The following is a 14,568-nucleotide window of genomic DNA, read 5'->3' on the forward strand; positions in this document are numbered from 1 at the left end:
GCTAGGTGGCACAGTGGATCTGGTAGTCAGGAGGACCTAGGTTCAAATCTGGCTTCAAACACTTCCTTGATGTGTGTCTCTTAACCCCATTTGCCTAACCCTTGCCCTTCTGTCTTAAGAGTCATTACTAAGACTTTGTGTCTTAGTAAGTTATTTTAAGAAAAGTTATTTTAAAAAATTATCCCATGAGCCTTCTAAAAGAAATTTTGTTTTAGCCACACTGCAGATATGGGAAATGGAAAACAATGCCAATATCTCTCCTTTTAGTTTTACGTAATCAACAAATTTCATTTTATATTTTTCAGGAATAATAGCACAATATAGTGCTTAGCCACAGAAGCTACTTTTATAAATGTTTTGATTGATTGCTAATATTTAAAATTACCATGTTTTTTCTGTAAGTGTAGACAGTATAAAGGTCCTCAGAGAAGCCTGGAACATCTTTTCATGATTTTTTGGCCTGACTGCCCATGTCTGCCTTTCCATATTCTAAGTCACATATTGATGTGTAGTATATGCCCAAGGGAGACAATCTCTTTTGTGGTAACCCCAGAACAGTTTTCTTTTTGGTTAATTAGCTGTAAAGAATTGCTAAATCCAAAGAAGTTTTAATGAGATCTAATAGGTGAAGTTTCACAATTTCTTTTCTTAAAAAAAATTTCTATTTTAACAGGACATATAAGAATGACACTGATGATCTTACCTCAGATTCTTCAGAATCACCCTTAAATCAACCATTACACTGGATTTCTTGCATAGAACATTTTTCTCCTTCTTTCCTTAGGTGAGTGTCATAATAATTCTATGAGTGTCTCTTGATGATATTAAAGATCTTGGTATCCATGGATATAAAATCACTGTACAAAATTTTCTTTGAAGTCTTCTCATTGACATTATGATTTATTAAAGTAGAAAGTATTATCTTTTAAAATACATACATTTATCTTGAGACTAAGGCTCAAATATTCACCTAGAGTTGTCTCATGCTTTTGTGACATAATGAAAAAATAAAATTGAAAAGAGGAGTCCAGTTCGTTTAGATAATTCCTTAACCACTTTTGAGCCTCTCCTTTATCCATTTGATTCTTATGACAATTATTATGAGAATTGTTCATTTGACATTTTAGTATCAACAACCAAATTGAATATCCTAGGCCCCAAAATTATAGCAGTAGGAAGATTATAAGGATTGGAATATTGATAAAGAAGCACCTTTTAAGATAATAGATTACACTTATACAATCTTAGAGTAAGAGCTGGAAGGGACCTTAAAGAATAAGACCTTATCATTTCATATTTAAATAAAGAACAATTAAAAAAAGGAGAAAACAATTTAACATGATATTTGTCCCAATAGCTCATCCAAATTAAAGAACGCAACATAATGGTTCTTCATTGAGCTTTCATTGAATTGAAAAAGATTTGTCGATAGTAATTAAGAATAGAATTCTATATATTTATTTTGAAATTAAAGAAATTTCATTTCCCTCAAAATTATGATTCTTCTAACTATCAGTGCCTATGATATGCATATGTATAATATTTGACTGACTTTATAGAAGGAAGGAAACAAGCACAAAATCCTCAGCCTCACTGTCTCTTCCAAAGTCATTGAAATCCATTGACAAGAAAAAAATTAAGGTGATTGGCAGTGGCCCAGATTGCAGTATATGGCTGTGGTATCTTAGGTATCTGGCAGGGCTCTGAGAATTCTGTAGCACCTGTGACAGCCACCTTCATGGTGGCTGGAACAAATTGTTCTCATGTGCACATTCCATCAGAAGAAGACTTCATATGCTGGGGGGTGGGGGTGGGGGAGGACATTCCTCATTAATGGATTTGAGGTCTGTGTGTCTCTCTTGAGTGGTAGCTTAAATGGACTTCCTCATTAAGCATTCAGTAGCCAAATCCCTATAATTAAAAATCCCTATAATTTTGTTTTGATGCAGACCTGTTTAATGTTTGTAGCGAATTCTTGGTGAGAACATTCTCCCTACCAATGCCGATCAGCAATCGTTGGTTACAAGTGTCAAAGGCAAACCTAGAAACTTGTCTTCCTAACCTCAAGGCTTCCCTTCACAATGCCATACTGCTTCCCTACAAAGTTACAAGAGTGAAATGAAGCAAAAATTATCATAACACAAAATTATACCCCAATGAGCTGACCATTTATAAAATAAGTCCCTTCTCAAGCATCCCTCCCTTCTGTACTAGTCTATCTCTGACCAATTTGGCCCATTAGTTAATGTCTTTGTTGTTTGTTCTATCTCTGATTGCTGCAAAAGAAAATGATTTGAATATCAAAGGATTAAAGAAGTCCTTGAGAAAGCTGATGAGACTGTAGAATATTTTTGCAACTATGACCATCTTTATGATTGTGCAGCGGAAGTCAAATGTAAAGTGAAAGATGTTGTTTTGTATTATTATACAATTTAATTTGGGAAAATTAGGTCAAAAATCAAGCTGACATTCTTTGTTCATTCTAAGAATTATCACATTCTTGAAATTTATATCCTAAATTTTGTCAAATATAAAATAGATGTATTTTCTTGAATTTTTTAGATTAAATCACTATCGAACGAGAACTTTTTGAGTGAGGTTTGTGCTTTAGGTTTTGTTTTTTTTTTCACTTGTATCTGATTCTTCATCATCCCCTTTGAGATTTTCTTTACAAAGATACTGGAGTGATTTTCCATTTCCTTCTCCAGATCATTTTACAGATGAGGAAAATGACACAAATGGGACTCAATGACTTGCCCAGGATTGTACAGCTAGTAAGTGTCTAAGGCTGGATTTGAACTCAAGTCTTCCTGACTCCAGGCCCAGCACTATTCATTGTACCACCCAACTGCCCCAGTGAGGTTTAGATGTCATTAAATTAATTTGTTTAACTCTTCTCCTTAGGGATTATTCTAAGATCTTCTGCCTGATAACAGGTGTTCTTGAAAAGGACTTTTTCCCTCTGCTTCTCATTACCACCTTATTCCCATTTTAAACTAAATACAAGACTCCCTCAAATTCCTAAGGCTTCTTTCTGTCTATGGAATTATGTGTTTGTCTGCCTTTCTGTGCTGATCTTCTCATTCTGGATCTACAAAGTCAGGTCACAGTTCTACTTCTTATGCTACAACGATTTTGTAACATGAAAGTGATATGTACTTATCACATTCACGTTTTAAAACATGTAGCCATTGAAGCAGCTTAATTCTCTAGGCCAGTCCTTGCCTTAAGAATAATATCTGTCTTTTGGAGTGTTTAACTTTTCTTTTGAAGTAACCATATGCACATTTTAAAGAATATATCTGACACTTTTCTAACAAAATGTAATCGTGTGTCATTCCTAATCAAGATCATTTCATAGAGTAATAATCTAGGTATGTGGGCTCTTCATTGTTACCTCAATCAAAGATGCAGGGCAGCTGACCTGTGGGAGCATGAAGGCCCTTGTAACCAATAGCCTTATGATAAAAGCCTCAGCCTCTGCCACTCCGTAAGCCCTTTTATAACCATAATATATAATAGCTGAGATAGCCCAGATTTCTGGCCTGGGGTTCCCAAACTGGCTCCTGGGCTGTGCCGATAGAGCTGGTTATCTTGACAGAAAAGAAGGCAAGATTCATTGGTGATAACCTTCTTTTGACAAAGCCATCTGAGGAGTCAAAGTTACCTGGTTTGCTTTTCTTATGTGTCCATGGTGTGTCTGTCCCTGTAAAAGTCTTATACATCTGGCAGTTTTGCAAACTTCTGGATATCTTAGGCACAATATAAACAACTCAGGAATGATGACTCTAGGGAATAAGGTCATCCTTGACATTTGATAAGCCCTCCCTACCTGTGATTATTAATAGAATCCTAAAATTCACATATTAAAAAATATGCTACTGAGTCATATATCACACCTTCTTCCCTATGTTGAATAATTCCAGATCTGTTTTTTCTTTAATTTGTATTATTTTTATAAATATTATTCTGAAAGTAAAAAATAAAATCAGGAAATAGAGAAAAGACATAGGTAAATAGTTTTATTTAGCACAGTGCCTGGCACATTGTGAGCACTTAATAATGCATAGTCATTCATTCATTTTCATTCATAAAGCCTTGCTGGTAATTATATTTCTGTTTGAGACTTACATTGGAGTTAGCTAAAGGCAAGCTTCTGTTGGCATTACAGTTTGGTAGGAATCTGCTAATTACCAATCAAAGACAGCTGAGCAAGTTAGAATCCTATCATCAGAAAAGGTAGGAGGCCTGAAATAAATAAATTAAGCCTTATTCAGAACTGCCTACAGCACAACTAACACATGTGGCAAGCAGGCAGTTTGCCAAAACCAATTCACCACAGAGTTGGAAGCAAGCTCTACTAACAAGAATGACAGAGGCCTGAGGGTCTTCCTTATAGCAAATATGGAAGGTAAGGGGAATTTTACAGTGACCTACAGAGAATACACCATGTTTGTGTTTCTGCCAATGCAAAATAACAACTCTATGCATATAAAGTACAAGTTAGTCTTCCTCCTGTAGGAGGAAATGAAAAGGCTGGAGGGATGCCTAAATTCTCCAGGTTTTCAGGGAGAATAAAATATCCTTTCCAAGAACAGAAGAAATCTGATGAGCAGCCCTACCCTCTACCAAGGGATTAAAATGTGGAAGATAATAAGTTTAAGCTTATAGGACAAATAACAATATTTTTTTTCTTGGATTCTTCCAATTTCATTAAAATCTTTAAAACTGAAAAAGCAAAGGAAGAAAAAACTGCCTATGCACATGTGTGAATACATATTTATATACTATTGTTGCTGTCTAGTCATTCAGTTGTTTCCAACTCTTGATGACCCAACGGACCATAAAACAGCAGGCCCTTCTGTCCTCCAGTATCTCTCAAAGTATATCCATGTTTATATTTGTTGTTTCCATGACACTATCTATCCATCCCATCCTCTTCCATCCCTCTTTCCATTTGCCTTCAATATTTCCCAGCATCAGCCTCTTTTCTAATAAGTCCTGTCTTCTCATTATATGGCCAAAATAACGACACTTCTATATTTGACCTTCTGTGGATAGTCTGAATTAATTTCATTAAGTATTGGCTGATTTGATCTTCTTCCTGGCTAAGGGATTCTCAAAAGTCTTCTCCAGCACCACAATTCAAAAGCCTTGATTCTACAGTACTCAGCTTTCCTTAGAGTCCAACTCTCATGGCCATACATTGCTACTGGAAAAACCATACCTTTGACTTTACAGACCCTTGTCAGCAAGACGATGTCTCTGCTTTTTAGTGTGCTGTCTAGATTTGTCACAGCTTTCCTTCTAGGGAGCACATATCTACACATGTGCACACATGCATATGTATATATGAATATACACATACACATGTGTATATGTACACATGAATGTACATATATATGTTTATACATGTGTGTATCTGCCAAATCAGTTATCATGGGCAGGGGCGGGTAAAAGATAAGAAAAATATAGTAGTATAGAGGATCAATAATATGCAGAAAATTATATTAAAGAGGGGCCAATAACGAAGCACATGGGCTTTAGATGTCATATACAAACATACAAATTATCAGTAATAACAAAGTGATCCTAATGCAAGGAAAAAAACATGATTTCATAGATATCATTGAGGGTCAGGAGAATGAGCCTCATTACTGAAATTGTTAGTTTAAAAGGAAAAAATAGATTAAAAGGGTTAAAGGGATGAAGAGTCCATAAAAATGGGCCTTTACTAGGAGAAAGAACAAGTATTCCTAATGGAAAAAAGTCAAACTGCAGTAAAAACTTTGAAATGCAAACTGTAGAAAAAAGCAAAGCCTCTAAGGAGAAATTCATTTCAGCTATTGGAAGAGACAAAACACTGATGAAGGAGTTGTCCTTCATCACTCTTTTGGAAGAGACAAGGAGTTATACTTCATCACTGTTTTGTCTCTTCCAATACAACATATCTTGAAAGAGGTAAAAGAGGCAAATGTCTCTTCAGAATTCTGACATCTTCAAGACTCACAGAGGTAGTAGTTAAATTAGACAAACACTGGACCTGGGGGTGTTTGTGCATTGTTTTGATGTTCTTAAGGAAGGAACAATGAGGAAGAAAGAGTTAGAACTTAAAATTTCTCATCATTGGGTCCCCAAAGAAGAGTGTAAAACAGAGAAGACAGAGTTTAATTCTTATCAGAACCAAATAAAGGAGGGTTAAATATCCACATTCAGGTAGGGATAGGGAATAGTGAGAGGGAAAGTAAAGTTAGGGAAGGAATAGTCACAAGCAAAACAAAGTTCATTTTCAGAGGTAGGTTGTGAAGGGTAATTAAAGGAAATAAAGTATAAGAACCAGTCATCTGGAGTACAGTTGAAGTGATAAAAGGGGGAACAGTGAAGTAGAAGAAGCACACTGCTTTTGTTATAGATTACTAGTATTGGTCACATCCCTTCTCTTTTGCCACACGGCAGGGGGTTGAGAGGGTGCAGAGCAGAGCAAAGAGAAGAAAAAGATTAAAGAGATATGATGGAGGGAAATACACAATAAATAATTATAGCCCTGAATGTGAATGTGATGAACTTACTCATAAAAGAGAAGAGGATAGCAAAATAAATTAGAAAACAGAATCTAACACTATATTGGTTACAAGAAACATTTATGAACTTAAAAGAGTTTAAATGAGTTAAATCAGTTTATTATGTTGTATGTGAATTGAAAAAAAATCTGGTAGCAATCATAATCTCAGAGAAGACAAAAATTTTCATAATTGGAAGAGATAAACAGATAAATTATATTATACTTAGATACATAAACAATGGAATTTCAATACTTGATAAATTTGCATGCAAAGATGTATCAAAATATATGAAAAGGCAGCTAGTTGTGCAGTGGATAGAATGCTAGACCTGGAATCAGGAAGACCTAAGTTTGAACATGGCCTTGGAGCCTTACTAGCTACATGACCCTGAGCAAACCCCTTAACTTCTGTTTATCTCAGCTTCCATATTTATAAAATGAGGGCAATAATAGCACCTAACCCTTCCAGGGCAATTAGGAGGATAAAATGAAATATTTGTAAAGTGCTTTGCAAAACTTAAAGCACTGTGTAAATGCTAGCAATTAGTATCATTAAAAATGTAAAATTTAAATATAAGGGAGAAGGAAACAGTAAAACAATAATAATTGGTGACCTCAATGCTGATGCCCCTTTCAAACCCAAACATATCTAACAAAAATTAAATGAGAAAGATGTTAAATACCTGAATAGAATTTTAGAAAAGTAAGCTATAATAATTCCAGAAATTACTAGTGGGAATATATCTCTGCTGAACATCGTATATTTACAAAAGATGATTCTGTGCTAAGGCATAAAACCCCATAAATGGATACAGAAAATCAAAAGTATTAAACTTATTTCTAAACTACAACACAATAAAATTATAGTTAGTAAAGAACATATGAAGAAAACATTCAGACTTAAATGGAGACTAATCCTAAAGAATTGGTATGTCAAAGAACAAATCATAGAAACATAGTTTCATTAAAGAAAATGCCAACAAGGAGACAATATACCAAAACTTTTGAAATGCAGTCCAAATTATTCTTATGGGAACATTTATATCATTACACATTTTCCTTAATAAATACAAAGAACAGAAGAGTGACTGGCCATCTCATCACTAAAAACAAGTAGAAAAACCATATCAAAAACTCCCAGCGAAATGCAAAAATAAAAATTCTAAAATTAAAAGAAGAGAATGACAAAATTAAGAGAAAAATAGAATTTCTTAATGTAATTAAGGTACTTTAAAATTAATAAGATAAGTTACATCTTATTCTGATTATAATAATGAGAGTGGTTCAGGACAATTTTGAAGGACATTTGACAAAGAATGTTACCTACTTTCAGAAAAATAACTGTTGGTGTCATATGCATATTTCACAATAGTTTATTTATGGCTTTATTTTGGGGTTTTGTTTATATATGAATATTCTCTTACAAGAGCAACCAATATAGAATTATGTTTTGCATGATAATACATGTATAACCCAGATCAAATTGCTTACCATCCCTGAGAGTTGGGAGGGAAAGAAAGGAAGGAATCAATTTGGATCTTATAATTTCAGACAACATATGTTGATGTTGGAAATTGCTATTACATGTAATTGGGAAAATAAAATAAAAAATGAGTGAAGCCAAATCACCAACATAAAAATTAATAAAGAAATTAAAAATATTAGAAATATTTTTGTGTTCTTTTTTTCACTGGCAAAAATGAATGCATACAGGATAAAGAAGAGAGTAATTCCCCCAGAAGATTTGGGAAAATCTTTGTATCAAATTTCTCTGATAATGTTTTGTTATCAAAGATGAATAGGAACTAAAAAAAATTTGTAAGACAAAAAACCATTCTCTAATAGAGAAGTGGTAAAAAGATATGAATAAATAGTTCTCAAAAATGAGAATAGAAATATATTGTAAAAAGAGAAACAACCTGGAGTTTTCAGCTTAGACACAGCAAATTGTCAAAGATTGCCAAAATATAGGAATAATCAACACTGGAAGTAATAGAAAATGATAGGTACAATAATGTATTGGTGGAACTATGAGTTAGTACAACCATTCTAGAAAACAACTTGGAATCATGCAAATAATGTGACTAAAATATCTATATCCTTTGACCCCTAGTTTCTACTGCTCAATCAACAGAATTATCGGAGGAAGTTATTGACAAAATTCTCTGTCTATCTCCCCAAATATTTAATAGCAATACTTTTTGTGGTAGCAAAGAACTGACAAGATAATATTTGACCATCCCTTGATGAATGGCTAAACAAATTATGGTACATGAATGTAATGAAACATGACTGTGCTTTAAGAAATGATTAATATGATGGATAGATAGCACATTAAGATCTCCATGAACTGATGCAAAGTGAAATAAGCAATATAGACAGTGACTACAACAGTTTAAATGGAAAGAACAACTGCAAAACAATCTACAATGAATGTTGAGACATCTGGGTGGTTCATTTGATAGAGAATTAGCCCTGGCTATGGGAGGTCCTAGGTTCAGATCTGGCTTCAGACATTTCCTAACTATGTTACCCTGAGTAATTCCCTTAACCTCAATTGCCCAGCCCTTATATGCTCTTCTGCCTCGAAATCAATATACAGTATTAATTCTTAGACAAAAAGTAAAGGTCTTAAGAATAAAAAAAAATCAAATGAATGTGTTGAAATTATATAGAACTAGTGTGGTCCCAAATAAGAGATAAAACGAAATATCTCTTCCTACCCTTTGCAGAGAAGAAAAGGGCATGCGCAGGTTTGGAACAATGCTTAAAAAACCAACTGTTTTGATGTATTGGTCAATTTTACTGATTTTTCCCTGTTTTCTCTTTTTTTAATTCTTTGTCGTGAAGCTAGATATCTGGGAGGAGATTTAATATTTAATAAAAATAATAAAATTTAAAATTTTTTGCTAAATTATATGCTAACAAATTGATAATTTATGGTCTGAATTTTTTTTAACTCTAAAATTCTTCATTTACACAAGACATAGATAATAGCCCAATCTAAGATAAAGAAATTGAACAAGTCATAAAAAAAGCTCTTAAGAGAAAATAAACTTGGTAACAGATGGCTTTATAAACAAAATCTATCAGGCATTCAAAGAATAACTATTGCCAATTTTCCATAAATTGCTGGTAAAAATAAAACATCTTAAATAATTGGAGAGCTATTTTTGTTCATGGTTGGGCTGTGCCAATGTACTAAAATGGACAGTATTACCTATGTTAATATAGTTATTCAGTGCCATACAAAGCTAAATACTTAATAGAATAAATACTTTATAGAACTAGAGAAAATAAATAATTCTGCTATAGAATCAAAAGATCAATTTTCATGGGAAAAAATGAAAAAAAGTTGGAAAGAAAGGAACTTACTAATATTACCACTCAAATTATAAAGGAGTAATCATCAAGTTTTTTTATACTAATTAAAAAGTAGTAAAGTTGATCAGTGGAACATATTAGATCCCCAAACAAGTGACCATTGTAGTTAAGTGTTCTGTAAATTTAAATAAAACCCAATATATTCAAAATTGTAATGATTCAATAGTCAACAAAAACTACTGAGATATAAGGAGAAAACAGTCTGGCAACTATTAAGTTTAGTCTAGTGTCATGCCATATACCACAATAAGCTCTAAAAAGATTGTGGCCTAGATATGAAATATCACCTCATGAACTACTTAGAGGAGCAAGACAGGAGATACAGGAATAATGAATCACATTAAGCATTCACATTATTCAAATTCATACTGCATATTTCCATTGGACTAGAATCAATTACTATATTTTGCACAAAACTTCAAATAAATGCAAATTTGAAGAGTAATGCCACTTTACAAGACTCATTATTTCCACTAATCAGGTCTGAGTTCTACACTTTAATAAAATTGGATAAAGGAAGAGTTCTTGACCAAACAATGGATAAACAATATCATATATGATGAAATGGAAAATATCAACTACATAAAATTGAAAAGCTTTTACACAAACAAAATGCACTGAAGTTTAGGAGGAAAGCAGTTAACGTGGAAAAAAATTGCAGCAATTTACTCTTATAATGATTGTCTATCTAAAATACAAGGGGAACTGAATCAAATATATAATTGTCATTCCAAAATAAACAGATGGTCAAAGGATATGAATAGGCAATTTTCAAAAGAAGAAAAACTATCAATAACTGTATGAAAGATGTCCCAATTCACTTTAATAAGAGAAATACAAACTAAAACTCTAAGATTCTGTCTCATACCCATCAGACTGACAAAGATGATTTAAAAAAAATAAAATCATTTGTCATTGGGAATATGAGAAGATAGTCACAATAATGCAATACTGATGGAATGATCAAGCCATTCTGGAAAGCAATTTCCAACTAGATCTAAAAAAAGCTACTGAACTCTGCATGTCTTTTGTTCTACCTATTTACAACTAGAAGACAAATGCCCTAAAGATATTAAAGAAAAAGAAAGGGAACAATATGTACAAAAACATTCATAGTAACATTTTTTTTGTGGTAAAGAACTGGAAGCTAAGTGGTACCCACCAATTGGAAAATGACTGAGTAGATTAGAGTATATGAATATAATACCATCTTATTGAACTGTAAGAAAGTGCAAAAGAGATTCAAAGAAACTTTGGAAGACTTGCATGACATGATGCATAGAAAAGTGAAAAGAAGTTATAGCTTATTCAATAATTAAAATATTTTAAAAGAAAAACTTTGAAAGACTTAATAATTCTGATCATATCTCCAGCAGACCAATGTCAGAGCATGTCTTTAACTCTTGACAGGTGGGTACCATTTAGTTTCCACAAAAAATGTGTTACTATGAATGTTTTTGTACATATTGATCCCTGTACCTTCTCTACCATATTAGTTCTGCTCCTCTTCTTTGCTGCTTTCAAATATGACCAAGCCCCACTCTTCTCTCCCTAAATAAACCTTTCATTAAATCCACCATCCTTTAACCTTCATCTCTCCTCCTTTGTCAACCAAACTCCTTAAAAAATTCTGTATATTCATTGCTTCTACTTCTCTCATTCACTCCTCAACCTTTTGCAATCAAATCTGTAGACCTCATCATTCAAGGGAAACCATTCTTTCCAAAGTTACCTATGATCTCTTAATTGACAAATCTAATGAGCTTTTTTGGGTCCTTCTCCTCCTCTACTGCTGTGAACCCATTCTCCTGTTGGTGGGTTATTTCCAAAACCTCCATTGTGGGAAAGCACCCAGAACAGCCACTATGCCTCTGAATAGTATGTTCTTCCTCATCTCACTTTTCAGTTCTATTTTATGCATTATCTTCCCTCAAAATATAATTGCCTTTAGGGCAATGACTGTTCTTTTTGCTTGTATATGTATCCCTAACACTTAGTAATAGTGGCTGCCACCACTGGCAAGCACTTAATAAATGATTTTTTTTTGGTTTTGTTTTTTTTTTACTGATCCTTCCTAAAGGATTTGCTACTTTTAACAATGTTGACTATCTTCCTAGAAAATCTTTTCTGAATTTTGATACTACTCTCTTTTGATTTTCCTCCTTATTTATCTAACTATTTCTCCTTTGCTGGATCATCATCTATGTCATGCTTCTTCCTGTGGTTATTCCTTCATCCCCTCATACTGTAAAGAAAGTTTCTCTACTAAGCCTCAGCCTTGCATTTATTCCCATCATCCATTGCCTCTACTCCAGGTCATGCTGAATAAAACTGAATGAAATCATTAAACTGTGATAAGTCCAGTGCAAATATATGTTATGTAATTTCATTTAAAACCTCCAAGGAAAGCAATTATTTTATATTTCCATATTTGACTCATTACTCAGTAACAATCACAGGGGCTTTTCTCAACCTTTTCATCCCTCTCAAACCTCCCATGGGTCCCCTCCCACAACCCTCTCAGCTAAGAACTTTACCTCATCTTTCACTGAAAAAAAGTGATGTTATTCTTAGAAATCCTTCTTCCCTCCTCCTTATCTCACATCAGTGAAATGCCTTCTTCCCCTATCAGCTCCTTTGCTCCTATCTAGCACAGTGAGGTGTTCTTCTTTTTGCCAACACAAACCTTTCTTCATGTATAAGTGACTATTTCAGTCTGTCTCCGAAAGCAGATTATCCTCACTATCATCCTCTCTATCTCACTGCTTACCTACTCCCTACAAACATACTTATATCTCTGCCATTCTCAGAAAACCCTCACTTTAACCATCCATCCCTCACTATGATCCTAAATCTCTCCACTCTTTTGTAGTTAAAAACCTTGAGAAGGTCATCCTTAGAAGGTGCTCTCATTTCCTTTCCCTTCATTCTCTTCTCAACTCTGATGATTAGGTTGCTGATCTATCTCATTACTCAACTGGAACAGCTTTTCCCAGAGTGATCTTAATTATCAAATTTAATGGCCTTTCCTCAGTTTTTAGACTTAGTCTTCTCTGCAACCTTTGGCATTGTTGATCTTAAGCTTAATCTGTCCAAAATAACAGAACTTTTTTTATATTGGTTCCATTGGTAGATTTAGAAGCAATGAGCAGAAATTGCAAGAAGCAGATAGCAACTTCTCCCTTTTTTTAAACCCTTACCTTCTGTCTTAGAATCAATACCATATATTGGTTCCAAGGCAGAAGAATGGAAAAGGGTTGGCAATGAAGGGTCAATTATTTGCTCAGGACAACACAGTTAGGAATTGTCTAAAACCAGATTAAACCCAGGATCTCTCTTATCTCTAGGCATGACTCACAATTCTCTGAGAACCACACTCCCTCCAGATTTCAGCTTCTCTTAAGAATGAGTTTACATCTCCTTTGTAGAAGGGAATTCTTGAATTAATAAAATCACAGTTTCATTTGAGAATATAAATTCCTTGAGAAGTGGGACTGTTTCACTCTGGGATTTTTGTCACTATCACCTAGCATTGTACCTGGCATCTAGTGCCAACTTAATAAATAATTGTTGATTGACTGATGAGATAGGTCAATAGTTATGACATTAGAAAACAACAGGTAGCAACAGCAATGCTTAACAGAGAAGGTTGTGATAGCCTTAAAAAGGATTGGTTGATAATCACTATAACATGAAAGTAATTGGTTCTTTGATAGATTAATCTTTGAGACATCTGGTTAGTTCATTAAGATTGATAGGCATTCAGAAAAATATATAAAGTATTTGTACTATATAGGGGGAATGCAAAATAATTTCAGAAGAAGAAGAATTCCATCAAAATAATTTAAAAAGCTTGAAATTCTGAAATGTTGAAATGGGCTTTACATAATGTAAATCTGAATGATTTAGGATAATCATTCTGAGAATTTTGTATTAACTTCAAAATATTTACCTAATGGCTTTATTAAGCAATATAGCTACAGTTAAACTTATTATCATATATGTTTATTATCACAGTAATACTTTTTATGCTCTTTAGGCCAATTCATATCTCTAAAAACTTAAAAAATATAGGCCTTCAATAAAAATCTAATATAATTTAATCTAAGAGTTCATCTTTTCTCCCAGTTCTGACATTCTAAAGGCATTTCACTGTCTAAAAAATTTTATCCTTTTCTTTCTTTGATTCTGAAATTCAACATGTTCATTTAGACAAGGCTTATATATAGTTCACCTTTTATCTCTTTTCATAGAGATAATCTCAAGTTTGCAGCTACATCAGCTAGAAGGATGAGAGAGAACATATGCTTCTCCATATGTCCAACACAAACTCCTCAATGCATTTATTGCTGTTAGCTTAATTATTGAGGAATGTTTATAATATATTACTTTTCCTCTAAATGAGTCACGCCACTGTACTTTTCAAAATTCATGCTAGCCTGATAGAGTCAAAAGCTGGCATACATTACAACAAATGATTTCCCATCTGGTCAATGATAAGCTCTTTTTTCCTAACCAGGTATTCAAATACAATACTATGGAAATTATATTAAATTATTTTCATCTTTTTTGTGTACAAGGGAAGGAGAGAGAGATATATATGTAGTGGGAATTTTGTTGGG

General features: G+C 33.5%; 1 protein-coding gene across 2 annotated transcripts in view; it reads left to right on the forward strand.

Annotated features, from left to right (window-relative positions):
• KIAA0825 (KIAA0825 ortholog) overlaps positions 1-14,568 on the forward strand; it is a 463,565-nt gene that overhangs the window by 139,921 nt on the left and 309,076 nt on the right. For both annotated transcript variants that reach the window (XM_044662785.1, XM_044662793.1), the window contains exon 11: positions 674-784. In XM_044662785.1, coding sequence (XP_044518720.1) covers positions 674-784 — 111 coding nt within the window. The remainder of the gene's footprint in view (positions 1-673; positions 785-14,568) is intronic.

Source organism: Gracilinanus agilis, chromosome 1 (assembly GCF_016433145.1).
Source record: "Gracilinanus agilis isolate LMUSP501 chromosome 1, AgileGrace, whole genome shotgun sequence".
Classification (NCBI taxonomy): Eukaryota; Metazoa; Chordata; class Mammalia; order Didelphimorphia; family Didelphidae; genus Gracilinanus; species Gracilinanus agilis.